This window comes from Falco naumanni, chromosome 3 (assembly GCF_017639655.2).
Source record: "Falco naumanni isolate bFalNau1 chromosome 3, bFalNau1.pat, whole genome shotgun sequence".
NCBI classification, from domain to species: domain Eukaryota; kingdom Metazoa; phylum Chordata; class Aves; order Falconiformes; family Falconidae; genus Falco; species Falco naumanni.
The window spans coordinates 5,809,806-5,837,363 of record NC_054056.1 but is presented as its reverse complement, the minus strand read 5'-3'; the positions used below and the strand labels follow the sequence as shown (position 1 = coordinate 5,837,363).

General features: G+C 43.6%; 1 protein-coding gene and 1 long non-coding RNA gene across 5 annotated transcripts; one reads left to right on the top strand and one right to left on the bottom strand.

Moving 5' to 3' along the window:
• Window positions 1-1,628: 1,628 nt before the first annotated feature.
• Window positions 1,629-17,888, bottom strand: NIPAL3 (NIPA like domain containing 3). 4 transcript variants are annotated; one of them, XM_040587819.1, is made up of 12 exons: window positions 17,822-17,888; window positions 15,564-15,964; window positions 13,676-13,744; window positions 13,406-13,577; window positions 13,232-13,291; window positions 12,377-12,522; window positions 11,479-11,575; window positions 10,016-10,151; window positions 9,250-9,338; window positions 7,814-7,877; window positions 6,644-6,738; window positions 1,629-5,972 (listed from the first exon to the last, which is right to left on the bottom strand). In XM_040587819.1, exons 2-12 carry the CDS (start codon window positions 15,660-15,662, stop codon window positions 5,773-5,775), a joined length of 1,227 nt encoding a protein of 408 aa, XP_040443753.1. In that variant the 5' UTR covers window positions 15,663-15,964; window positions 17,822-17,888; the 3' UTR covers window positions 1,629-5,772. The 4 variants fall into 4 exon arrangements, 3 of the variants coding, with proteins under 3 accessions (XP_040443753.1, XP_040443754.1, XP_040443752.1); XM_040587820.1 differs by lacking the exon at window positions 17,822-17,888 and adding an exon at window positions 17,073-17,206 and having other exon boundaries at window positions 12,377-12,498; XM_040587818.1 differs by lacking the exon at window positions 17,822-17,888 and adding an exon at window positions 17,073-17,205.
• Window positions 17,664-27,558, top strand: LOC121085350. The gene is made up of 3 exons (XR_005827028.1): window positions 17,664-17,745; window positions 24,215-24,316; window positions 25,077-27,558. It is a non-coding gene; the product is annotated as an uncharacterized LOC121085350 (long non-coding RNA).

Sequence of the window (27,558 nt, the reverse complement as noted above, 5' to 3'; positions counted from 1 at the left end):
ATTTACATCTGAAGAAACCACAAACCAACATGCTTTTTTGGGTTGTATTCAGTTTTCTGCAAAAAGCACACAAAACTGTTCTGAATTTCAATGGCACAAATAACTTTGTTCAACAGTTTTGTCCTCACTTGAAAAACCAGAAGACAGGATTTCTGATGAAAATAATGACATTTCTGTGGTTGAAATGCTTTCTTCTAAAGTTCAGATGCAGAAAAAAAAAGCAGCAAGTAATGCTAAGCTGGTCATCTTTACCAGGCTTGTAATTTGGTCCACAATGCAGACCTTTCCCTCCTAAAAGAACAGGGCATAGCAGGATTCACTTTTAGAAAGGTAAGATCAGTCTTACCTGTCCAGATAAGGGATTCTGCAATTTAGATGTAGTGCAAATTTAGGCTGTAATTGGTTAGTCTCAATTACCTTAGCCTTTTCTTGCTGCAATCACATGCTTTATTAATTCATGTTCTTCCTCCCTGGCCAGCAATATATTCTGCTTTAATACCATGAACTCCCAACATTTGTGTCCATTTCAGGGGCATTTTAAATACTCTTGTCTTTCATAATGACACCTCTTTGTAGCATACATTCTTGTAGTTCTGACATCTGGCTTGATTGCCACCTCTTCGTATTAGCACTTAACACAGTTGTCTCTGAGGTAACACACTAAACCTTAAATGATGTATATTAACAAAGTATTATCACATTTATCAGAAGCTCTGGACTTAGGTATGCTGCTTCTGGAAGAATTCAAGAAAGTGCTACGGTGTTTTAATACTCATGTCCAGGGACTTCCATGAAGTGCAGCTCTAACACCAAAGCAGATAAGGCTGTTTTTGTTTTGTTTTCCATTTGTGGTTTGGGACCCCAAGAGATACATATAATTAAGAGTATCCTGAGGGTTATCTTCTGCTTATCCCCCTGGACTAAAACCCATATGGTAAACATTAATTAGGTTGGCAAGTATTCGATTAAGCTATGTTGCCAGTATTCTAAATTTATGACCGTCTGTATCTCTTAGTGGCATTGTTAGGAAATGCCCTTAAGCTGTCTACTCCTGCAATCAAAGACACGATATCCTGTATCTGAAGGATGACATCTCCTACAGCGTAGCGTTCCCAACTAGTATTAGAGGTCTTCACTGTCTCAGAGAAGCACGCTGTTGTCTCAATTTCAGTATGGAGTTGGCAGGCATGCAAAAATCATGAGTCAGACCACCAACAATATAATGCTTTTGTGATTTGTCTCATCATGCGTGTGCCCATCGTCGTCCGTCTGTCCCCCCACTCCTTTAGGCTATACTTAGATCACATTTACAAGCTCTTCTCTGAAATAGCAAATGCTAAGAATTTTTGGTTTTTGAAAGCCCTGTAAAACTAAGATTTTAAAGTAAATTGCATGACTCCTAAAGCTGACACCAAATACTTAGAGACTCATGTAGAAGTGCGAGCATTAGTAATGCTGCAGCCCCATGTAGCAATCTGCATTTCATTTACAAGTATCCTGTTAAGACAAGACAGTTCTTTGAACTCATGTTGTACTTATGGTTGGAAACTAATTCTGTCTTAACTTCTCTCAAAACATTTATGGCTGATTAAAGCTATACCAAGAGTATGGAGCAGGCCAGAATTCTGTACGTTTTACCAAAATCTTTTATTAGGTTTCATTTCCAAAGGTCTCACCTAAAAGACAAATAGAATTAAATAGACATGCAACAGTGCTTATGAAAAATTGAGTCGTTATTCTTATAATCCAATACTGTAAAGCCTGATTTATTTACACATTTTAGGGTGAACAAGAGAACATTGTAGGCAAATCATTTTGTACATTCAACCAACACAGGAGCTGTATTCCACAGCATTAAATTACATGTAAGATATACACTGAGAATATATTAAGTGCTCTGGTGCATTGAAAAGCCACACAGCGTGGAGGCAATAGATGTCAGTTCACATTTGATAAAGCAGCTGGGAGATAAGAGAGTCGAGGAGCTATTCCACCAGTAAAGGAGACAGCAGTCACTTGATTTTTGTGCATACTTTTTCAGCTCTTGATGCTGAAAAATGCTGCACATTTGGAAATCTAAGCATACTCTGCACTTCACAGCGCCCTGCCTCTCTCAGGATCAGCCCTAGATAAACTGGAATTTTGACACATACATGTTAAAGTGTGCTGTACACCAACAGATTATTTTTCACGCTGCAAGGACTAGAATGCGGCACAGGGCTCCTCTCCTTTACATCTTCATTGTGCTGTTTAGCTGTAAATGTTTGCTGCAATCCTGGGCATGGCCATTGTCACCTCAGACTAACAAATATTCTGTAAAAAGGATAGACTTGAGGGTACAAATAGCTTCCTGTTTTCAGCTTGTAAACTCTGAACTAGAAGGGAGGTATGGAGTTTATTTCAATCCTGAGCTATACCCTCCCCCTGTTAGAAGACCACAGAAGTCCTACAATCATATTTAAACAGATGTTTAGCTTCTAGGGGCCCTGTTCATGCCTTCTCAGCAACAGAGGCAGCGGCTGCAAGACTGCGATGAAGAGCAGAAAATACAATCTTTTGGAAGCTAGGGAGAAAAAGCAAGAAAGGGGGAAGTGCCTAAAATACAAACACCCCCCTGCATTTTAAAATTCAAGTATTGAACACAGGCAGCAAGCAGGAGCAAGGTGCAGTCTGGCAGTCCTTCTACTGTGCTTACAGTGCCTAACACAGGGGAAAAATGTGACCCTTACAACATCAGTGCATTGAGTTGAGACCTACAGCCCAAGGAGCACCTCAGGCTCTACCGATGTGGCACCACAGCGTAATCAAAAATAGTGATTTATGTGCTGTAGAACCAGACATCACCTCCCTTGGAGTCCTTTGTCAGGAAGTTTCCACAAGCAACTCTTGCTGCAGGTAAAGGGAGCTGTCATCATTAAGTAGAACTATTTAAACACACAGACTGTAAATAAAACATGGTTATATAAAACTTTGGAGCAAGACTCTTGCCTTTAGAGTCTTTGAAAGAAAAGGGCCAAAACAGCATAATAATACATAAGCTCAGGTTATGGCTGGAGGAAATTTCACTCAGAGCAGAACACAGCCATGTGCTGACAACTGAGGGCTCTCTGACAAACAGAAAGGTCAGGCCAGAAGTCAGTCAGTGCTCAGGCTGCAAGGCTGTGGAGAATCTGGGCAGTTTACTGCAAAAAAAAAAAAATATCACTGAATCAGGCCAGAGAGCAGCCCCCAAAAGAGAAGTGCAAGCAAGGGCTCCACATCAGAGTAGCTCTCTACCCCCGGCAAAGCACTCCGTGCCTGTCTCTCATGATGTCAGGTCCTGCAATTAGCAGAAAAACCAGCCGTTTACTGGCTCCAAGTTTGTACACCAGTCAGCAGCAGCTTTTAAATACCTCCAAGAAACTAAGAACTGGGAAAACTGCATTCTGTTACACACAGGACCAACAAGTCAATAGCAAAACATTTAGGCCCTTCTGAATAATTATTTTATACCACAGCAACATCTGTAATAATTAAACACAGAGAATATTGCCATGTAAAAAGTATGCATGGTTTAGCACGGCTTGTTTTAAAACATTATGTTTCTGTGGTTTCAGAACTAATAGGTCAAACTATTGCCTCATTGATTAAAAGGAAAGAGATAAGAAAAGCCAGCATTCTTGTACCCTTCCCATTCAGCCTCCCCTGTACTACTTTGTTTTGTATTGTTAATGAACAAAAGCTGCACATAAATTCACAAACAATCGATTACCGGGGATACAAAGCCAAAGGTAGTAAATCAGTGTCACTGCAACTGCAACAAGATTAATGTTCTGGCAGTATTAGCCCATTAACATTGTTATCTTACTTAAACACAAAAAGTACTGAGGGTAAAAGAAAAGCTGTTATTTCTTGAGGTTTCATAAGCTGGAGCGTACAGGATGCCATTGATAAGATCTGGATTGTCAGACATGCCAAGTTGGTGAAGAAACTTCACATATAGGTACACGTACAGGCACTAGGCATCTACTCTTTGCAGGGGCAGGGTGGGAGGTTATAATTTTTCTAAGCTGCAAAGCAATCTCAAGTATTTCCAAATTGAATTAGTTTTCATAGCTGGCAAGGCAAACATGCAGAAGAACAGATCTGTTGTCATATACAATAACAAGAATCTGGAATAACTATACACGATTCAGTGGAGTTCTTGAGAATTTTTGGTAGTGGAAACAGAAACTGGCCATGAGTCAATTAAACAAAAACCAAAAAACAAAACAACCCCCAAAAAAACCCAGAAAGCCATTGTTTCAAGTCCAAGATCCTCCCCAAACCCTCGGTATCAGAGTAACCACTTAAAAATGCACAGAACACAAGTACTATTCATTTCAAATACAGTCTTCTAAGGTCCTGGAGACACTCCACTACCCATACACTCCAAGACAAACCAAGCAGAATTAAAATTCTGTTTCCCAGCAAAACAACAGCTTTTAGAGAAGATGTTGATATCAAAGTGCCAGTACAACTTGCATATGCCAGTAAACTTCGTACTTTGTCCTTTCCACTTGACAAGTTCCCCCTGCCCCGCCTTGTCTCTATTCTCCCTTCGTATCAGCTTCTAGCCATCTCTTGGAAGCTGGAAAGATAAATATCACGAGTACACAGTGCTCCATTATTCTTACAGTCCGCACTGAGTGCTGGACTTTGCACACGTCTTTTTAGTTCTTAGGTCATTCACAGTATTAGACTAGTATCTTTTTTTTTGCCTTTTTTAAAAGAAAAAAAAAAAAAGAGGCAGGGGAGGATGGGACTACACGGGACACCCAGCCTACAACAGCTAGACTGAGCTTTTCAACGAAGGAATGTCAACACCTTTAAGCATTTAAGACCACTAAACAAAGTTGGAAATCCTGCCTCAACCAGGAAGAAAACTGATATAGAATTAGGACCTCATCAAGAACTACAAAAAAGTCCCACCAGATACCAGTCACGTTACTATTCTCATTTCTCCTTGTTCTTGTACTATACAGTGTTCCCTCTGCATCATTTAATCCAGCCTGAAGCTCCTGCTATGTAACCAGAAAACAGACAAATAATCCTTGTTCTAAGCTGCCATATAATCCAGTGGTGCTATAATAACAATTCACATACTCAGTGCATACGTTCAACACCTGCCAAAGAATTTTGTACAGAAAGTGTTCAAGATTCATGTTTTGAAGGAATAAAGTAGCTTGCTTACTCTAACCAGTTCTGCTGCTCTAAAGACACTCGGTATTCATGCTTGAAAACAATTACATTTTATTGCGATGTTAAGGTAGTTTGGTGGTCACGCTAGAGATGTGAGGATTTACAACTTTTTTGGAAATCTGTCACAGTCTCTATATACGAAAGATTAAATCCTGCCTTCCTCCCTCTGTGAGCAACTCCCGAAAACTTCTATTTGGAGATAAACCCACTCCCAGCAGGACTAAAAATTGCACAGTCACGTCTCTTCCCACGGCTCTGTGTTTTCACAGCATCCGCTATCTCATCAGTTTCATACTGCCGTGATGCTGCACTCACCATTTCATGCTTCCAGATGGCAGCCTTCAATGGAGAACTGTGATTTACTTCTCACTAAGATGAATGCTTTCAAGTTCACAGCTAGAGAGTTGTTTATTTTAATAATCAGCCCTGAAAGTTAAGCTCGAGATGAGCTTTAAACTATATCAAGGTTGGTTTTACACTTGCTTGTATTTTAATGGGTAAATAAATAAAGGTCATACTTCTGACGATTCAAATCAGTTCTTTAAAGGTCACTCACTCCTTTTTGCTGTGCTCCAGCACCCTGTAGGGTGGAGCAGAAACTCCTTTGGAACCATGCTGCTCCTGCACGATCGGCAGTGTAGCTGGAGTATAGATTTCCGGCATGTTGTCATTGTTCTCTAGGGCACCGTAGGAAAAAGAAGCTTTGAGGTCAGGCTGAACTGCAATCCCTTTATCGTGCATGTTCTGCATGCCTGAAAAGAGCAAAGACAGAGATTAAATGCTTCAGAACAAAAGCGCATTCTTCCTGCACTCTTAAATCAGAAAATTATAAAGACTTAGTGTTCATGATATGTGGCTCATCAGTTCCTGGAGCGTTAAGTGAAAGACATAATGTTTTTCTGCTTGGCACTAAAGCAACTGATGGAGAAATAAGCTTCAAGTGAATGAGAGATGGCAGTCAGTTATTTATCAAGTGCTGCATATCTTTTATGCGGCTCACCAGAGAGTTTAGCTGTACTTTCCAAAAGAAATTTCTGCTCCCTCTGGCAACATATCTCAGCCTTTCCCAACAATCAATTCTTCCCGCTAGATGAAGACCAAGCCCAGTCCCAAGTGTATGCTCAAAGCTAGTTTGTCTTCCCAGATAGCAGCCAACTGGATAAGGCTGTTCTGATAAAATATGGCATTAGGTGTCAGAGGACCCAGCACAAGTGGCATCTAAGTGGCACATCACTTCTCTGCTCTACACAAAACATGCACATACCCCTCACATGGCACAAACAAACAAGAGAAGAAAAAACCAGAAAACAAGACAGCCACCTGATATATCCAGACACTTGCAGAACCTAAAGCTTGAGATTCTGTTGTGAAGCCTAACATTTAAGCAAGAAAGAGTGATAAACCACTGTATTTTTACTGTTACCTGGCATAGCATCCATTGATATGTACGGTTCAAATGGGATAGACTTCTTCCTATTTCTTGTGATCAGGAAGACACCTAGAAATGCTATGAGGCATCTGAGAGAGAAAAGAAGATCTACTGAGATAACTGTCAAAAGGGAAAAGAAAAGAGAGCAATATTGCATGCTGCTTCTTCCAAGTGCCTGTCTTGTAGCACCACAAAGAATTACTCGGAACTGAAAGTGAAAGAACTGTGAAGTCAGAATTACAGGGAACTGTCCCAACTGAATAACCCTCTTCAACAGTATTGAAATCCTCCTAGCGATCAGAACAATTTCACCTTTTCTATATCAAAATGCAGGCAACGGTCTTCACATTAATTAATTACCTTTGACTAACTAAAGGGGAAAGGAAACATATCAAAATTTAGTTTTCTTTGATGAAACTCCAGGATTTAGCAGCCTGACCTTTGAAAGGTTTCCCATAGGTAAACAAACTAACAACTGTTAATCTTGATCTTTACAGTACATTGACAGAGAAAGGGGCAGTTCATAACATTAATCTCCCAATTGTTTTTCTTCTGTACTAATCTGAAAGGCATTTCAGAATGTCCCAATTATGGAGAGCTAATCACATCAAGACACTGTACTAAGAGTAAATACTGAGTTACACAGCAAATGTTTTACTGATCGTATCTTCACTGTGAGAGTGCCCATGCCCTCAGAAATAGGACTCCAGAAGTCCAGTCACAGTTCAGTGAAGCTCAGTGCAAAACCTGAAATAAGATTCCCTAGAGGCAGCTTCTTTTAGTTATTGTGCAATTCTTCTAGATTCATGAGCAGGTAGCTTGAAAAACAGCCTATATGCTTCAACAGCCTATATGCTTCAACAGCCAAGCTGATCTCCAGTGGGGTCAGTAAAGGATTTAGTGTTTAATGTTGTACAATTATGCATAACCTAGTGTTACACGGTTCCTCTAGAGCATCCATCATCATTCTGACAAGATCCTGAGAGCTATGGGCCGTTGTCTGCTCTAACAAAGAAGGTGCTTTCAATTTGTCCTCCTCTCCAAGACAGTATGTACCTCCAAAACATACGTGGATAGATACATACATACTTTTTTTTTTTAAATTATTTTAGTCATATGAAGAAATACTTTCCAGTTTTCTATCAAGGAAATTTGAACACTTACCCAAGCGCAAACATACATATATGCAGAACATCTTCACCGGTGAAGTCCAAGTAAAAAGTTGCTCCTTTAAAAGAAAATAATTCATTACATCTTCCTTCCCAGCTTACTTGAGCAATTAGTGCTACATCTCCAGCACTAGTCACTCCAGAAACCAAATCATGTAAGATTCCTATTTTTGTAGTCAGCACCTTTGGGTTTTTTTATGATCTTAAAATAGGAAAAGGTGGCCTGATTTCTACTTTAACACAATTTATTGACAAATCTTTTAGAATTTCACTACCAAAATAGCGATACCGGTGTAACTAATACAGATGCAAGCAGCACAGCAACTAGCACAAATCTTTCCATACTGGGATAGGGGATTGCGAAGGAAATATTGCTGGACTGTATTTCTGAAGTCTCATGACAAACCAAATCAAATCTCTCTAACCTCAACAGGATACAAACTCTTGACCCCAAACAAGCATATACAGCTCAAACCTGTACGATGCCAAGTGTCCTTGGTGCCCTGGATGTCAAAAGGACACACATTCTGGCTTCTACTCTTTACATTTCTAATTGAAGTAAAGGAAATAAACTGATAAATCTGAAAGCAGTGTATGGTTTGGAATGCAACTGAAAATAAGCATTCACCAAAGAGTAGGCCATGGTCTCTCATGACACTGACGAAGAGCATTAAAAGGCTATGTGTAATTTACGGGGGAAGCTATTGCCCTTATATATCTAAAAAAGCATTACTGTTTACACAGACAGTGCATGGGCTTGACAGTGATGGGTACTTTCTCGAATGTTGGGGTTTTGGTTGGTTTGTTTGTTTTCCTCAGTTTTGCTCATATGTCTAAGTGGGGAGAAGAAAACCTTAAGAAGGCTGCTTGGCAGGGCTGAAGCCTCAGGGGTTTAAAATGCTCATCTTTGTTCATGCAGACAAAGCTTTTCCTATGCGGGCAAGGGCTGAAAGTGGAGTAAACTGTTCAGAAAGAAAAAAGTGCCTATAAAAAGGCTGTGAGCAGCTGCATTCTAGATACAATGCAAACACTACTATCAGGCAGAAAATTGTAACAACTTTGTACAGAGGAAGCAAATACATTTCTACACTGTATCACATGCGTTTTAACAAAAGCTGCGTATTCAAGTTGCACGTCTAAGATCATACATCACCCTCTTTACACGCTAGCATGGTATGAGTAATACAGTCTCAAACGTAAGTACCCACGTGCTTTAAACAAAATGACAGAACTTAACAACATTTTAACGCAGTCTAATGGGATGATTCACATTTTCGGGAGGAAAAAATGTAACAAAGCCAGCTGCAGAAGACAGATGACAAGAAAATACAAGTCATCATCTTCCTGAGTATTCACCTCCCTCATCCATAAGCAAGGATCATTTTCCAAAATCTTTTGCCCTTCTTTTAGAAAGGACCAACACACTGTTACCTGCTGTGATTGCTACTGTTGTGGACAGGATATAGCCGATGCTGGCAATCTGAGATGAGTCATACAGCTGTGATGCTTGAGCTAAAAACCTGCAATACAATGACAGACAACAGGGGTTGATTTGGGAAGGATACTCAAACTGTACAGCACTTACCAGGGACTATTACAGGTCTCCTTTTTGGAAACACCTTTCAAAAGCAATGCATACATTTTAGAAATTTATTCTCTTTCTCACTAAACCTGCAGCATCCCTTGGAATTCATATAAATGATAGAAGAGTAAGCCTTATGGCTGTACTGACTAAAAGCAATGGAATTACTGCCATGACCTTAGGGCCAGAATGTCACTCATGTTTTGAATAGCTTTTCATCCCTGCTGCTACCAGCTTTTTATGTTACTGCAAGTACAGATATAAAAAACCAAAGACACATCGTCAACAACACTGATTCTGCACTTTGGTTTTACCCAGTGCACAGATACTGTATTTGATTTGCTGCTATTTCATTCCTAACATTGTTTTGCAAATACTTGAATGATGTACAAATCTGGGATTAAAACTACTGGCAGTGTCACTACATGGAAAAGCAAAGACCACCACTATCCCAGGCTCCAGTGACATGGATTTGAGGACAGGTCACTGAAGGGAATGGATAATTCTTCTCCTAAAATTTAATCAGCATTCTTGGAACGGATAACAAAGTGTCTATTATTTACTGACCCACTGAAACCAGCGCAATTATAGACAAAAAGAGAGTGAATATCTTACGTTGCTTGAAAGATCGCTGTCGCAATCATGCACACCAACATGATATAAAATATGGGGTAGTCGAGTTGTAAGTTTCCTTGTATCGAAACAACAATCATGCCTGCCACAGCCTTCACAGTCACAACAGTCATGGAACCTGTAAATGTTTACCAGGACTCAGCTGAAGCACTGATACATGCTCAGAGGGACAGGAACACTGCATGTTCGCTCTATACATGACAGGTAACTGCAAACAAAACCAAGATCTACAAGAACTTGAACTCTTTTTGCCAGCCAGGCCAAACAAGGGATGCAAACTACCTATTTTATCACCGACTCCGCCAGTTTTAGTCCCGATGACTTCACCACAGCAACCTTCAATAAATCACCTAACCTTTCTGTCTCACTGTTCCCTTGTCTACAGGACTAAGAGCATTTACTGGTTTTTTTGTTTGGCTGGTTGTTGTTTTTTTTTTTAAAGTGTTTAAACAGCGTTGCACAATCACATGATGGAAGGATACAAATTTTAATTTCTGATGCCATATTGGCCTGGTTAATAAAGCTAAGCTTTCAAAACAAGAATCAGAAAGAGCCTATTTCCTTTCCATTTCTTGAAAGCACAAGTCAGGACCATTCAGAATTAGGACAGCTGCTTTGTCTGCAATTCGTGCAGCCTCTGAGGCATCAGTTACTGACACCCAGCCCCAAACAGTTAAAAGAAAAAAGAAGAGAAAGAAAAAAGAAAAAAGGAAAAAAAAGAGACTGCACTAACTGAAGCTGCATAAATAGCAAAAATAGAGGACTGCAACATAGATTCAACAGCACGTCAGACTGCGTCACTGCCTTGCTATTATTTACTCTTTCTAAAGATTAAACTGATCACAGTTTATTAAAAAAACCAGACTTATATGGAAAAAGGTACAAGAGAAATCCTGGCTTTTCCAAAGTCACTGTAAGATCCCACTGTAGGCTATGAGGCTATCAAAAGCATCATGTGACCCCAAGGCCAGAAGTTCTCCCAATTTAAGTAGGGACAGACTGGCATGGCAGAGTAGCGATCATTTCTTTAGCCACACAGCAAATATTCCCAGAGACAGTAAGATTCTTGTAGATCAAGTCTTCTCTTTCATCCACTGCATCAGCCTTCCTCAGCCATTGAATAGATAAGATATCATACCATGCTTTGCATGCACAGATTAAAATTAAGAACACTAATAAATAACTTGCACTTTCTGTATGTGGCAGATTATTCATCCTTATGGGAAATAAGTCTTAATTGTTCAACAGTCACTTGCAAAGACCCTAAACTTCACTGCAAGATATTAGCTTCATCTAATGTGTAGTAGTTTTCTGGAGCAGACTGGTGCATTTTATGATGTTAATTAGATGAATATAATTCCCTATATGCCATAGATGCTGTGGTTTACTGTAGTTTACTGTTATAAGCCAGAGTTAGAAGATCTTACAAGTTTATATCAACTTACCTAGCAAAGCTACCAGCAGGAGAATAACTACAATGTAGTTTGCATTTTTCTCCTTGTAAAAATATAGTAGCAGGCAGAATACGATGATCTCCACAAGCTAAGAAAGACAGAAAAGAGAATATAAAAAAATGCAGGCTATATGGGGTTTGCAGTAAACAGAAACATTGAGCCAGTCAAACATTAGAATTACATAAAAGGGCAAATCAAACGACACGAGGATCCCACACAATTATAGATGAAATTTAACATGATCTTAAATTCTAATTAGATGAGATATTCAATAGCTTCTTGCAGAACAGGAAACATGGGACACTATAAAAGATGGGACATTATATTCGTGGTGAAGCTGATCATCAAATAATCCTGACTGAATATTCACATCAGAGGTCTCAGCCTTCTTTCTGTAATGAGGTCCTGTAAGTGATCCCTGGAGCACACATCTTATTTAACGTCCCAACTTATCTCCATTAAAAAATGAGAGATTTCATTAGATTTTTCAATGATTGATTGATGGCTCCAGAGAAAGTCAGTCAAGAAAAAGCCCAGATGCAAGCACAGTATTCAGACACCTCCGGAGCAGTTGCTCTCAGCTGCCAACAGTACTACTGCTACAGGCTGAAGCTGACAGGTCAGGAGAGAACAAGCTGTTCTAAAACTTTTCAGTTAAAACATATTGAAGTCCTAACAGAATCAATCAGAGAAAGAATAGGAGAGTTCCAAATTGTGCATGCATGTGTCTATGTGCAATGTGGAAGTGACACCAGGAAAAGCTGGCATAGGTTCATTAGCAAGTCCAAGGAATATTTGGTAGTAACCATAAGGAAAAATAATGCTTGAAATTAAACTCTCAGTCAGGCATATAGCAGAAAACAGTCCCACATTTTATGGGCCATCTTACCATGTACAACAGAAATGGCCAGCTCACTAAATGCCTAGTGATATTTTCTCCTGTCATCTTCTCATGACTATTAGGTCCAAATGTTATCAGCAGGTAAGTTCCAACAATTGCCAAACCACAGCCTACAAAGGACAAAACATAGCGTCCTTCGGCAACCAAAGGACAAACAAGAAAAAAAAAGAAAAAAAAAGAGGACAAAGTTAGTGGGTTAGTGTGGATGCATGGAATTAATATTGCACATGCACAATGATCATTAATGACATCATGCACGTTCCTCTGGATGACTCATTCCTCTGCCCTTCATGCCCCACTTTCAAAATACTATAACCAAAAAAAACCTAGGCAATGCACATGCTGGGAGGTGAGGGAAAAAAAGCTCATACCAGGTAGTATCTGCTAAACAAACAGGAACTACAAGACCTGTATCTGGGGCTTATCCTGCCTGGCAATGCCCACAGCCCGTTTTCTAAGAAATACAAGAATTCATGCCTCAGTTCCACAAACACTTGCGCATGTATGAAATCCAGCTGACTCAGTTGTGCCTACACTACTGCAGAGTCAAGGCCCTACGCTGCAGCTTCAGCCCAGAGAACCATGATACGCAAATCCTGCAAACAAACACCATTCCCATGTATTTCTAAAATCTGTGAGATTCAGGTGATTTGGCACAAGTCAGAAAAAAACAAATAAATCCTTTTTTAACAAACAGTGGATAAGATGACGCATTTCTGCAAAGAGGTACTATAGTTAATGGAGATCTTGTCATCCCTCTAATTATGATTCTTGAGGGGCTGTGCTGTGTGTTGAATGGCTTGTAAACAAAGAGGATAAATGAAAAGGAACTGTGGAACTTACTCAAAAAATCCTTGGGCTTCCATTTTTCTTTAATAAATATAATTCCTATGATTGCACTGGCTATAAAAAAAAAAAAGGAGAGAGAAACAGTGAGTTATGCATCAGGCTAATGATCAGCAATCTCACACAGGAACGCACGCAGGCTTGTACAGCTGTTGTCTCTCTCCCCCTTACCTATAACAGACACTGCACTGAGTGGCACAATCAGTGAAAGAGGAGCAAAGGCGTAGGAGGAAAACACTCCCAGTTCTCCCAGCACCAGCAGAAACAGTCCACACCACCACGTCTTGGTTTTGAAGTAGGCTCGGGGGTCTTTGGAACCTGCCAGCCGGATGTGGCTGTATTTCTAGAAAAGAAAATAAAGGCAGCGCAGCTTTGGCATGCTCAATGCTTTTTAATGCAGGATGCCTAAGGCAGGGTGAATATTTGCTTCATGATACTCACCTGGAGGTTGAGTGCAATACTGATAACAAGATGCCCAAAAATAGCTAGTAACGCACCAATCAAGTTCTCCTGTAAAAACAAAAGTCAACACACCAGTATTAAATTTAGCCACCAGACCCTGAAGGAAGCTGGAGCTTTTTGCACAGTCTGGATGAGGGCAAATGGTTCCAAGGTCACCCGTCAGTAAAATCTCTGTTTATCTTCCTCCCTTTCTACCTGATCTAGGGCAATTCAGGTAAGTTCCCTGTGGCTATGTTCCAAATCTGTGAAACTCAGGTGAAAGACAACCTTTCCTTAACAGATACTTTCTACAAGAGACTTAAATGAGCGTGCATATATATGCATTCTTTGCAGTTTTTCAGAGGGGAAGAAGATAAAGCAAAACACAACAACCCATTCACTCATTTCTCCCTTTGAAAAACCTCTTTGTGAGGATGTTTGTTGCCCTGAAATTCAGCAGAGTATGGATCAGGGACCTCTGCATTCTGCAGCTCACATCTTAAGAGCTGTTCTGCTCTTCTCCACTTATATCATCTGCTGGTTCAGTAGGTAGTTTAGGCCATTTGATGAGGCAACCCAATTATCACAGATTTTATGCTGCTTTCTGTATGAATCAGTCATTCCAAAATAATGGGCAACTGGTAGCAGCTCCTAGCAAGCTCTCAACCCCTTCTACATTAGCATGCCCAGCAACGTGATAATTCTCACGGTCTAAAGACAGAATTTGAAATAAAAAAGAATGTAAAGCAGGCTGAGTCACAAAGGAAAAGTACATTAGGAGTAAACAGAAGAGCCTAAGGCTAAGCGAGGCCATTTATTGTTTGTGTTCTTCTAACAACTGTGTAAATCTCATTAGATGTCATTAGCACTTTTCATTTTGGTGCTGGCCTCCAAGTCTAGTACTTACTTTGATTGATTTGGGATAACTGAGCTCACATTCCCATTCCTCCCTTAACAGTAAATATACTATTTATGATTTTCTTATACACAGTAAGGCAAGAACTTTAAGATTTCAAGTTCTTATCAGTGGAGCAAAAATCTCTTTTATTGGGATGTATGAAAATAAGATTCACTCAAGCGGCTTCTTTCAAAAGCACCTGAGAGATCTTCCTACAAGTAAAGTTGGCAGAAAAACATCACTGGGTGATTACAGATGTCGGCAGAGAAGCTCAGCCACAGTTTACTGGTTCAGCAACTGGACGTCAGTTTAGAGGACATGGAGCAGATGGTGCCACAGCTGAAAAGCCCCCAAATGCCGCGCAGGTTTGGGATCAGCTTCTGGACTCTGAAAGCCTGCAAGCCAACATCAGTCAGGTCAACTTTTACAGTGCACCTGTAAAAGGACTGCGGTCTCAGCAAAGTACTTTTTCCAGTGAAAAAAAAAGCCCTTCTTGCTGCGAATTTCTGAGCACTTTCAGAATCAGGGATTCAGAAGAAATTGATTTGGGAGCAGCTCTGTTCCCAGCTGGAGAATAAGGAAGGACTACAGCAGCACATCCCATCTCAACTGCAGGCTCGGCATTGGCTATGGGTTGACCCACCTGAAATTCAAGTACTTGAATCTACAGCAGACCAGAACATCTGACCACCATTACTAATGTATGGGTTAGTCTGAAAAGGCACCTAGCAGAATTTATTGCACCTAACCACCCTCAGACATCCACAGCTTTTAACTGCCAGCCCTTTCTTCACTTTTTCTAGCTCTTCAAGACACAGAATTTCTCTCATTGCTTATCTACACAGCATATAATATACTGGGGCCTCCGGGCATGGCTGAATACAAAGGCAGTACACTTTCTAAAAAAAAAAATAAACAAAATACAGTTGCATTATTGGTTTACTTGGATAGTTAGGACCCCCAGAGATAAGACCAGGGTAGAAATCTGACCTTGTAAGAAAAGGAGTCAGTGTGTGGCTGCACTGAAACTGCTGCTGTGGCCAACGGGAGCTGCTGAAGTTGCAGATTTGGACTGTTGCCTCCTTCCATTTTGGTTGATTGGAGTGTTTACTTTTCAGCTGTTTTGATACTGTAACTTCTCTTTAAAGAAGAGACTTGGACCCTGCTGGAACCGCCTTGTCTGTAACTTGGTACCACTTCTTCCCAGCCATCCCGTTTTCTTGGACAAGCCACAATTAGTTCAGTAAAGCACAAAAAAATTTCTTTGTGGCCCGTCTGCTGCTTTTCTTCCCCCACCAAGCTACACTGAAATAGGGTAGGGAGAGGTGTAGAGGAGCCAATACTTCCAGCCAGTCAGTGGGGCAGCAAGGTTATATTTCTCCAAAGTGGCACTAAGAAAAACAAGCAAACAAAAAAATAGAGAATAAGACAAATGAACTTGATGGTCCAAAACCTGTAATGAAATCCTGCTGAAGGATAGGCCACAGAAAATTCCCTGGGATTAAATTAACAACTGCACATATCAGCAGGGAAAGCAGATTTTAAATGCCTTCTGACAAAGTCTCTAGTACAGAAACACGCACAGACCTTGCTTTAAAAGAACTTGCAAACTGTCTTGGTCCCAAGGGTGACATATGCAGCTGGCATTTAACATCAGGCCTTGCCATTTGGAAAGCTCTTATCAAAAAGTCTCTGGAGCCCTCCAAGCCCTGCTTTTCATTTCTCTACTGCCTGTGTACCTCTGTTGTTTGTTCAGGATGCAGCATTACATTAGTCACACCATCCCCATGTGCTGGGGACGAGACAGTGCAGCTCTTCATGCTAACAGAGGTCATTTCAGTGTAACTTCGTGAGCAAAGCCTGGAGGCTAAACTCATTATAGGTGTCTGGGAAGCACCGCACGCAGCAAGCCCATCTGTAGTCCCTGCACACCATGATGGCTCCTTACACCAAAGACTTAAGGAGCATCAGCATCACCTTGTGATGTGAAGGCCCTTTCTAAACAGGGGGATGCTGGTGTATAGCCATTGCAGGGGCGTGATCCTCACAAGCAGCCCATCCTTCTCAGTCCACTGAAGGGCTACCTGAACTGGCTGAGCATCCCCTAGACCCCGGACAAGCGGCCTGTGGTCACAGTCTGAGGTAGCAAGGCCCACCCCGTGCCCAGCCGCGAACTGATGGCTCTCTCGGCCAACACGGGCCTGCAAGGGGGGATCGCTGTAACTCAGGGGGTGTCCCACGGCGTGCTGGGGAGCGCGGGGGGGACAGGGGCAGCACAACCGAGCTACGAAAGGGCAAAACCACCCCGCTGTGAGGAGAGCTGGGGGCAAAGGCCTCTCCCGCCGTGAGGGCAGCCCGCTCGGGCAGAGCAGCCCCCCGACGCCCCTCCGGGTCACGCCGCCCTGTCCAGCCGAGACCCACAGCGGAGCCTGGGTTCCCCACCAAGACCCACCGAAAACCCGCAGCGCCTGGGGGGCGGCGGCGGCCCCGCGCACTCACCTGCTCCCTCAGGGCCGCCGCCCTGCCCCCATGGCCAGGCCCTCCGACCCCAACTTCGGTCCCCGGCCCAGATGCCGTCGGTCCCTGCCCGGCCCCTCCCATTCGCTGCCAGCCCTGTCAGTCCGGGGCCGGGCCCCAGCAAACAGCGGCGATTGGCTGTCGGGCGGCTATCGGGCCTGGCCCAGCCTATGGGGTGAACCCGAGTGCGGCGCCGGGCTCCGAGGGGGCGGGCTAGGGAAGGAGCCGGGTTCCGCCGCTCGCCCGGGCTGTGGCAGCGCCTTGCGGTCGGCCAGGCCCCTCCCGGTCCTGAGGGGAGGAGGAAGGACTCCCCAGCTCAGGGCTCTCAGGACAACCGTGGCACCCCACCTCCACCCGGCACGGCTTCCCCTGCTGCCCGCCTTAGGGGCGCTGGTGGCAAGGCCTAGCTGCCAGGGCCTACTTAAGGCGCATGCGCATCCGCGCTCCCTCGAGCCACCTTAACTAGCCGCGCATGTCCAACAGCGCGCACAACGGCTTTGAGAGCTCGCCTGTGATTGGGCGTCTGCCGGACCACCCGAAGTAACAGGCACTGTGATTGGAGGAGAGCTAGGCCCGCCATTGTCTCGGCAACCAGGTGTACGCGTTCCCTCAGCCGCCGGTACCGGTGAAGGCCGGAGAGCCCCGAGACGCACCGGTACCGGCATGCACCGTGCCACCTCACTGGGGCCTTCCGAGGGGTGGGGCGGGGGGGGTGTACGCCGTGCGCTCACCGCACAGCCTCCCGCTGTCAGGTACCCGTCATTCCCAGCCTGCACCGCGCTACCTCCCGGGAAGGGCTGACGCCGTTCCCGGCATACACCGCGCCACTTCACCTGGGCGGGGTGGGGCCGTGGCGTTACTTGCTGTAGCGCTGTGGCAGGACCTCCCTCAGGCGCCTCCCGCCGACCTCCTCGGCCCCTTGAGGCAACACCCGCCTCCCGCCGCCCCCTGAGGCCTCCTCGGCCCCCTGAGGCAACACCGGCCTCCCGCCGCCCCCTGAGGCAGCGCCCACCCCTCCTTGGGGCTCCCTCGCCCCTCTGAGGCAACGCCCGCCTCCCACCGCCCCCTGACGTCTCGGCCCCTGAGGCAGCCCCCGCCGCCCCCTGAGGCCGCGCCCTGTGCGCGGGCAGCACCCCTGCAGTGAGCAGGGCCGCGGCAGCTCACAGAACGGGGAGCAACAACGGTTATGGCTGTTTCGCTGCCTTCCTGTAAGCAAATCAACCCAGTCCTTCAGCCTCTGCCTTGCCGCCGCACATTAACAGTTCTGCGTGGTTGGTTTTAGAAACGTTTACAAAATAGTGCCACCCGGGGTTGTTACGTTGGGTGCGCAGTGGTGCTGTGAGGTGGCTAGCTGCCTTGCCATGGGTGCTCACGGGTGTTCTGGAGCATGATGCATCAAGCAGAAGATCATCACTTGGTGCCACGTAGTGAATGGGAACAGGACTTGCAACAGTCATTTCACAGCTGAAGAAGGAAAACCCCAACCATACAAAAGTTTCCCTTTCAGAGCATGGCAAGGATTCATTAATAAGTGATGAGGAAGTGGCAAGTGAAACTTTATACCCACAGCCAGTTAGAGGTGTTGCAGGTCCAGAATTTATGTCCTTGGGGACAAACCAGCACAAGGGAATAAGGAACGCCATCAAACCATATCCCTGTTGCTGTGCAAGACAGTGGAAAGTTTGCTGTTGCCTCCCTTGTGGCCCTAACCAACTCCTTGGCCTGGACACCACCCCTGTAAGAGGCCTGTCACTAGCAATTACTTCAGACCTCTTCCCTGCACTAACCTTCCCCCTAATTGCAGAGCTCAGCTTAAGACCTGTACTTGGTAAGAAGCACGCTTAAATTTTCATGGAGCTAACATTTAAACTTCCCAAATGTAGCACTATTGCCGGTGCAGCCCTGTGACCAGTAGTAATAACACCAGAGCTTAATTAGATGAAATATCAGTGGTTTTATTATGTCTGTGAGAGACTATGCAATTTGAAAACTTGTAGTAGCTTCCACCTCACTGTCTCTTGGCAATCAAGGATGCTGCCAAGACAAGGCCTTTGATTCCAGGCCTGCAAAGCGCAGCACTTCTTGGGTGACACCAGGCAGCATAGTGTCTTGAGTTCTGCAGGAGCTGGGGTGCTCAGCATCTTTCCTCAGATTTTCAGTTTAGAGATGGTCAGCCCCTCTCTGTGAGTTGCCAATTGTGAAGCGAGTGGTTAAGATGCCTGACTTAGTAAATGAGGGCAATCTGCAAAATGATTTAACAGCACTGAATCACCCTTAAAGCCCATTCATCAAACACAGTGCTTCGAAGGGCTTTTTTTCCCCCTTTGCTTCTTAAATAAAAAAGGGAAATTAAATGCAGAAATAACTGCTGATTTCTTGACTTGAATACTGCATTAATGTTAGTTTTGCCTTTAACTTACACAACCTATTTAAAATGAAAACTGGCATTGTAGTTACGTGTTTTCTGTATCTCCATATTCAGAATTTTATTATCATTGGCTGTTCCTTTTAGGTTTCAAGATTTCCTCCAGTCCTTACAAACACCATAGGAAAGTAACGAAAAACTCAGGAAAAAAAGGGATTTAATTCTTAGTCAAAGAGATTTCAGTGTAACCGAGTGACAAAAATGTTTGACGTTTATGTCTTTGTTCTGAATTTTTTGTAACTCTTAATGATCCAGTTTTGTAACAAGGATAGCAACTAAGTTGAGATCAAGGTTGTTAAATTCACTTTGTAATCACAGCCGATAACAGGATGAGGAAAACGGTAAATGCAATATTATTGCTTTAAACCTTGAAATTACTCCACGTAACAGCACCCTCATCTGGACCATCTGCCCATCTCTCACCCACCTGGCTTCAGCCCTGCTCCCATTTCCAACCTTGAGCTCTCCAGGACACACAGATGTGTGTTGCAATTCCGCTGAAATTCAGGACCAAATACAAAGAAATCAGTGGAGTTAACGCTTGTGTAGTGACAGCACAGGATAACCCCTCCTATCTTTTGCTGTTCTTCACCCTGATCCTTCCCTGGTCTGTGGGAATTACATCGGTACATCTGTTATCTGGCCAGCAGAGGGGAGCAGAAAGATATTTTAAAACCGTACTGTTTTCCCAGCCTGCACTCTGCCGGGTTTCTTTTCAAGTGCAGCCAACGCTCACAGGTGCCAAGGGCCTCCTGGGCTTTCTGGATCCAGCTTTCAAGCTGCTTCCTCTGCTGGTGGAGCGAGGGTGCCCATGGCCCCTGCTGACAGGCTCCTACTGTCTGGTGACTACGTGGTAACCCCAGAACTCTGAAAATTAAGTATATTAAGAATTTCTGAAACTTTGTGTACCGGGTATGTAAAGTAGGGAAATCAAGGAAGTATTTGGCATCTTCTTTCTTGTTCTGCCTTTGGCATCTTCTCTTTCTTCTCCTTCCTTTGATCTCTTCCTCCTTGCTTGTCTCTCCCATCTCGGTGATATCAGGAGTGCATTATCTCAGGACTGAATAACAGCAATCAAGGACGTAAAGGACAAAAGATGAGGGAAAATGATCAAGGTAGAGAAGTTGCTTAAATACCTTCTGTAGGCGCCATCAGTCTGCCTGGTCAGCTTCCAGGAGTTCCAGATGACCTGATGCTAAGTTCTGACTAAAAGAGAAGAGGCAGAGTCTTAAGGTAGCTTCACAAAGCAGTCCCTTCCCTTTGAGAATTTCCTGCTTGAAGGGCAGAGCGGGCAGAAAGCCAAACCACAAGCTACACAAGGGCTTGGCTGATTCTTTCTTAAGATTTATCCCTAGAGAAAAGTTACTGTACTGGGGAGGGGAGGGGAAGCATTAGGTCCATTAACACGGGGCTGTTTGGGGGCTGCTGACTTAGTTTCCTCCCCAAAAGCACTTGACTCTGTCCTCTTCAGCACAAGCCATTTTGAAGCACATTCCTTTAGCCGGGTAGTCAGGAATAAATGCCAGTACATGAAGTTTATCCACTTGTAATTTAGGCAACGTAAAGAGCTTATTTGCTGCTTACTACCTGACCTAGAATACCTAACAGGTGAGCTGACCCACTTTCGTAGCTCTTCTCCTGTCTTCACAGATCCCTCTGGGTACCAGAACACTGGCGTTCACGGGGTGTTGCCGATGGACTTTCCTCGCAGCACCGTGCCCCCTTCTATTACCAGAACACAACTCAAAGCACTCAGAGGGCACAGAGGTGTGCAGTCACTTTAGCAGGTGAACTTCCAAGGGCGTGTAGATGTCTAATCTCCAATTACTTTCAACAACACTGAAGTGATGACGGGCATGCCAAACCCTGAGCTGGATGCGCTGGACGGGAGAAGGGCTCTGTAGATGTTTCCCTGACACGTGCTATCCTGGAAGGCACTAATCAAGAATGTGCTGCCAGAGTAGTAACTCCCCTTTATGGGGCAGGGCTGAGCACGGGATTCCATCCAAGCCTCAGCAGGCTGGTCAGCAAGAGAAGCCAAGCCTGGGCAACACCAGGGAATGGAGCTTGCAGATGCAGTTTTTTATCAGCTGCTTTGGAAACCTGCTGCAATTTTAATAGCCAGTTCTAGCAAATAGGACCGATCTTGCTTTCCTCAGCACAACCCTCTGGTCCACGGAGCACAGGGTGGAGAGCCTCAAGCATGTGGCAGGGCTTCCACATGGCAGGGCCACGTGGAGGTGCAAGCTGAAGACCAGGGCAGCACAGTGTCTGTTCTAGTTCTGGGAGTTGATAAAAAATAGCTGCGCCATGTGGACAAGCCCTCAAACCACATCTTCAGAAATGTTCTGTACGTTTGGCATCCTAGGAGTATCACACACAGGGCTAAACTGAAACGCAGTGTAAGTCAGAGCAGCCCTGCTGAAATTCCCAGAGTTGCATCACACACCTCAAATTTTGTTTTGTCCCAAAGCATTTTCCTACAAAGAAAAATATGTGGAAAAGATTATTTGTGACCATCTGCTTTATAACTCAGGTGGCATTTTTATGAGGAAAGCCAAATCTGCAAGGATTATGTGTACAAATAGTGAGAACTGGAGACCTGGGATCTGATTCCTTGCAGTGCTCTTCCAGTTTATTAAATGGAAGCGGCACATATTTGGGTTTTATTATTTTTAGCACTGTAGTAGCACTATTACACTTGTCCATACATGTAGCAAGAAACAGCTCAGCTGTGGTAGAAAAACAGACGGGTGAAGTGATTCGCCCATGATCTCACTATAAATCAACAGCATCTTTTCCAGTAGACAACACTGCCTGCCCACTCCCAGCTATTCTTCCCTTCAGTCTACTCTTTTGCAAGACCAAGCAGAGCAAGAGCCTCCATTCTTCCCCCTGCCGTTTCTGGTGGTTTCTTAAGGAGGAGCGAGTCATTCCAGGGTTGCCGCGGCTGTGTGGGCATCAGCACAGGTCCTGTCTGGGTGGTGGTTTTTAACCAACCCTGTACTTGTCCTATGCAGGCTTCCATTACTCCACTTTTAACCTTGCATCTTTCCTGCTCCTTTCTGATCCTGCAAAAGCTTCGACACAGTCAAATCCCTTCATTCAGTCCTATGCCTTTGCATGAGTGGAATAATGCCCCAAAGTATTTTCTTTTGTCCTCTTGACTGCACATTGCCTTGTTCTTCAACCCCATGCACCTCTATTCTCTTTCCCTCACTGTTATGCACGTCCTATTCTTTTGGGGGTGTCTGATCACTGTCAGTATCCAACTCTGAAGTCATCAGAACAGGAACTAAGTTGGTTCCAGGCGCTTCCAGAATATTTTCCATTTGTAACTGGCAGACAAGACAATTAATGAAGTTCACATCGTGGTAGAATGCTCTTAAAGATCAGGAACTTCAGCTCTTTCCATCCTACATGCTGAAATAATTTCACATTTATGTTAGTACAAAGCTATTTCTTTCATCTTTGTATGGTCCCAGACCTTGCATGTCCTGCTTTTTTTTTCCTGGGATTGGCAGAGGTAGGGCATGTGACCAACGGCATTCAGGACTTCATGGGACCACATCTGAAAAGCTGAAGGATCGTGTATGACACAGGCAGGTTTTGATTTGGCTCTATAAATAGAATCCTGCCCAGTCCTCTTTTTGAAAAGCCCAGAAAGAGAACAGAGTCAGGGAAGGTGTGGTGACTGCAAATAATGCAATTCTGCCCACACGCTGAATTAATTAGGTCCAACTCAGATCTTACAGGTGAGATTTCAGATTTGCTGTGGCTCCCAGTCTATACAAATTGCCATGCAGACGGTAGAGAAATTTGATCTTCCTCATACTTAGAAATACTCAGTTTTCCATGCAACAGGAGACTTGCATTAAAAGATTATAATTTTGAAACAATGAAGATACCTACCTCAATGCACAATTGCAATTAAAGCAAAAATTCGGAGGTGCAAGTGATGACTTGGAGAATGATACAGGAAGTACAATAACACCGTCATCTCGGCTGCTGGTACACCTTCAGCTGGAATGTTATGTTTAGTTCTGGCCACCTTCACTCTAAAAAAAGGCTACAGCATAAACAGACTCAGTTTAGAAATACGAGATATCATCATTAGAGTGCCATTAAAGACTGAAAACACTGAAGATGTTGAATTCAGAGAGAAGGCAGATAAGATGGCTTGAAATGTATGTGAGATAATTAAGAAAAATGAAATAGTGAGCTTCTCCCAATAATCCCCAAAACCCAATAAATCTAAACTTGAAAGAAGGAAGTAAATGTACAATGTTAATTCTCCATTTGTTTAACGGGGATGGCAATTTGCCATGAAAGCTGTTTGCAGCAACAGATATACAAATAAAACAAAACCCATTAACAGTAGTTCATTTGTGGAACTGGCAGCCCTAAGGGCCAGTAAGAGCAATTGTAAGCAAGGTTTAAAAGTTGTTTAGCCACCTATGGACACATTTGGCCTGTTTGGACAATTGCTCTGTTGCAGCATCACTGTTTTCAGAGTTATTCCTAAAAGAACTGGTATGTTTTGGTCTGTGCTCAGAAAGATGAAGAGCAGGGATGTACTGGGGAAAGGAGCTGCCCCGTTAGCGTCAGTGTAAGCCTCTGCCTGTGTCTCATTGCCTTTGCCCTGGGAGAGAGGTAACTAATGCAGCTTGGTCAACACGTGTAATATTTCTCTTGCTAGAATGAAAACCGAGGTCCAGGATTCTGTAGTGTCACCCATCAGTCCGCAGAGATCAACAGCACCTCATTGTCAAAGAAAGGAACTGAATACTTCCCTTTGTGGGTAAGAGGAAGCATTTTATTTCAGACTGATTTCCAAAGCTGCTAAAGTCACCTAGTGCTTTTGTGTTGGCTTCTGTGGACTACGCGTCTGGTCTTTAACTGGCTCTGTTGACTATGTCTGCAATACCTATTTAGTATTGTATTGGGGATGTTTCTAAAATCCAGCCAAGAATGAAAATGATTTTCATTGTCAGACAGTTATCATTAAGGTGGAAGTCCAACAGCTATTCTAAGCTGCTTTTTCATGTGCTCTTATCTTTTACATTTCTTCTGGGGCTGAAATTTCCTTTGCTCAGTCTCCCCCAGAGGTGGTCCTTTTTAAATTTGCATGAGCCTTTTCAAGCAAAATTGGTAGAGCTGTTGTTGCCTTACCAAAGCGTAAAGAAAGATCCATACACACACACGCTTTTAATTTAGAATATTGTACTAAACTATCTGAAATTCGTAGCTAAAGTGAATAATTTCGGGGTCTGTTCTCTCTAACAAAAGTTGTAAAGGTTGTCCTTAAGGTTTCTTTTGGAAGCTGATGAGCATCTCCCCCAAAAAAGAAGAAAACAATGAAACATAGTACCTGTAAAAGTCACCCTTGCCCCCATTTCATCTCATAGAACATCAGTTCTGTCCAGCAGTTTCAGATGATTTTAAAATGCAAAAGGTGATCTGTCCTTAAAAATTACATTTGGTAAATTCCAGGCCTCGGTTACTTCCCTGTTTCTTCCCAGCTCAGGTACTGACAGTTTCCTTACTTCCTCTGTTTCCAGGTTCCCGGCACTGCATGCAAGAAAATCTCCAACTATCCAGCTGCAAACGCCTACAAGATCTTGCCACATTTTCAGCCCAATCAACTTTAGCAAGGGAAACCGTGGCACGTTTCAACAACCCATTGCTAGGATGATTAAGAAAATCCTTGCTCCAGCACCCAATCCATAACTTGTAAGTAGATTTGTAAAGGGAGGACAAGGTCAGAGGGGTCACAGCTAGTGTATAACACTTGTGATATTTGATGTTCCAGAAAACGCTAGAACTAGGTGTCACCTACCTACTTTGGGTGCAGCTCTCAGGGCACCTGCAACAGCCCAGACCTTTGCACCAGGTCCTTGCCCTGTGCCTTACCGGTTTGGAGTCTGTGCCACTGTGGGCAGTTTGGCACCAGTGTCTAACGGAGCAAGCATGAAGCTGGCTCAGGTATTTCTGCACGATCTGCTGTGGTGCAGCTGTCCCCCAAGCTGCCGTGAACTTGGAGTGCACACCAGGCAGTAACTCTTCAGTGCCATGGGAGGACGAACACAGCCCTTACCCTGGGAGAGCAGCAACCCCTGTCCTTGCCGTGTCACAGGCTGTGATACTGAAAGACCCCACAGCATCCCATGAGTTTTCATCCCAGAAATCTGCCCCGTGTTGGTTGGTTAGAGGGAACTTCTGCCAAGAGGCTCAAGGTAGGCGGATGTTACCTCTTTAACAGGTACTGGGTTTCGAGGTTCAGCCTCAGCACTGGGAATCCGGTCTTCCTGTGCACAACTGTACCTGGTTGTGCCCTTGCCCTCGCTGTGGAGCTGTGCCAGGCTGTATCAGCCAAGGACCCAGCCTGCAGGTTCAGTTCCTGAACCTCCTGCTGATTCACCCTTGGGTAAGGCACTTAACTGTTCTGTGCCAGCTGCTCCCCACCCATGCCACTGTGACCAGGCCTCGCTGGGGTGTTGTAAGCGTTAGTCCACAGGAATTCAGAATGTTTTGAGATGTGAAAGGTGTTAAGAAAATAAGAAGTGTTATTAACAATCATCAGATCACTTGTAATAATATACGCACTGCTAATGGCTCTTTTCTGTCCCTTCAATGGTGCCTTGCTATACTCAATTACTTTTGGATTGTTTTGTTACTCTTCAGAGAGTTTTTTTCTGCACAACGTGTCTGCATTGCAGCCATTTCCTAGTGAGCTGTCCCCTTTTAAACCATGCTTTAAAGCCAGCTACAACCACTGCTTGGTGAGGCACAGCACATCGACTCTTTATAATATTTGATGACTTTGCGTAGCAGTTGAAGACAGAATGAAGATGACACAATTTAATAAGTTTAATAAGCTGCCACTCGTCAGCTGAGACAACTGGCTGCATGCATGTTCTTGAAGCAATTCATGCTTTTTTAGTAATTTGATACAGTTTAAACATTAGCAAAGGTGTTTTAAACAAACATATCTTACCTCACAATTTGGGTGTGCAAAGAGCACACATACAGAGTTACCGAGACTCAGCTGACATGGGGTAATCATGTTCGCTCACACAACCTGTACGCTACGACTGTGAACTTTCTTATAATGACTCACTCCAACTGAGTATCTGCCCCAGCATGTTCCAAGTTGATTAAACTAGTTTGCAGGCCATAATTATTTTCTATATCATACTATAATGGATTCGCATCATATTAATTTTAACATTGTAAGAATTTGCTTCTGGGAACGGCCTTCTTGAATTAATCACTGACTCATGATTTACTGTAGGAGATAATATCTAACCTACAAGAAGCAGAACAGGAAACTATCTATTTAAAAGATGGCAATGTCTGATAATTTATGGCTATAGACAAAGAGACATCTGAGAAGAAAAAGGTGGACAGATCCTGCAGTCTTTACGTGGGCAAAGTGTTCTCGCTCAAGCAAAAAGTTACTAGAGACTTTTGTCTAGTAACTGGAGGATTTGCTTTTGAAGCACTGACAGCAGAAAACTGATGAATACTGGAGAAAAAAAATTGAGCAAGAAACAAGAAAACAGGGTCCCAAGCTGTCCTTAAAGCCATCTTCAGCTCTGGGACCAAACCCTACGTTAAAATAAAGCCAATTAAACCTTGTGACTGTTGTAGACATTTTACCAGCTTACTATAGGAAACATAACAAAAAGCAAGGGAAAAAGCATCAGTCTTTTTGTGCTTAAATCTTTAGTGCAAGTGTCTTCCTGCTACCTCCCCCCACTCTTGTGCTTGCACTGGCCTCTTCCACTTAGATCACTGAATTAGCCTCGACCATTAGATGTTTTCTCTAGCTACAGCCCAATTAGAAAAAGTCAATTTCAGCAGACAATAATAAAAAGCCTTAAATCCCAGAGCATGTTCCAGGGGGTAAATCTTCATCCTGGAAAGCTGAAGAACTGAAGAACCTTTCCCTTTGTCCCATTTCACTGTGATCTATTCTGTGACTTTGGGTAACTCGTATAACCTTTGGCACCATCGTTTTTTTGACTCTGCAAGGACAGC

Coding starts and splice junctions, on each gene's coding strand:
- NIPAL3 (XM_040587819.1), bottom strand. CDS start 15,662: ATGGAAGGAGGCAACAGTCCAAATCTGCAACTTCAGCAGCTCCCGTTG. Junction 9,339..10,015: donor ACAGCGATCTTTCAAGCAAC/GTAAGATATTCA, acceptor ATTGTATTGCAG/GTTTTTAGCTCAAGCATCAC. Junction 5,973..6,643: donor ATCAATGGATGCTATGCCAG/GTAACAGTAAAA, acceptor TGCTCTTTTCAG/GCATGCAGAACATGCACGAT.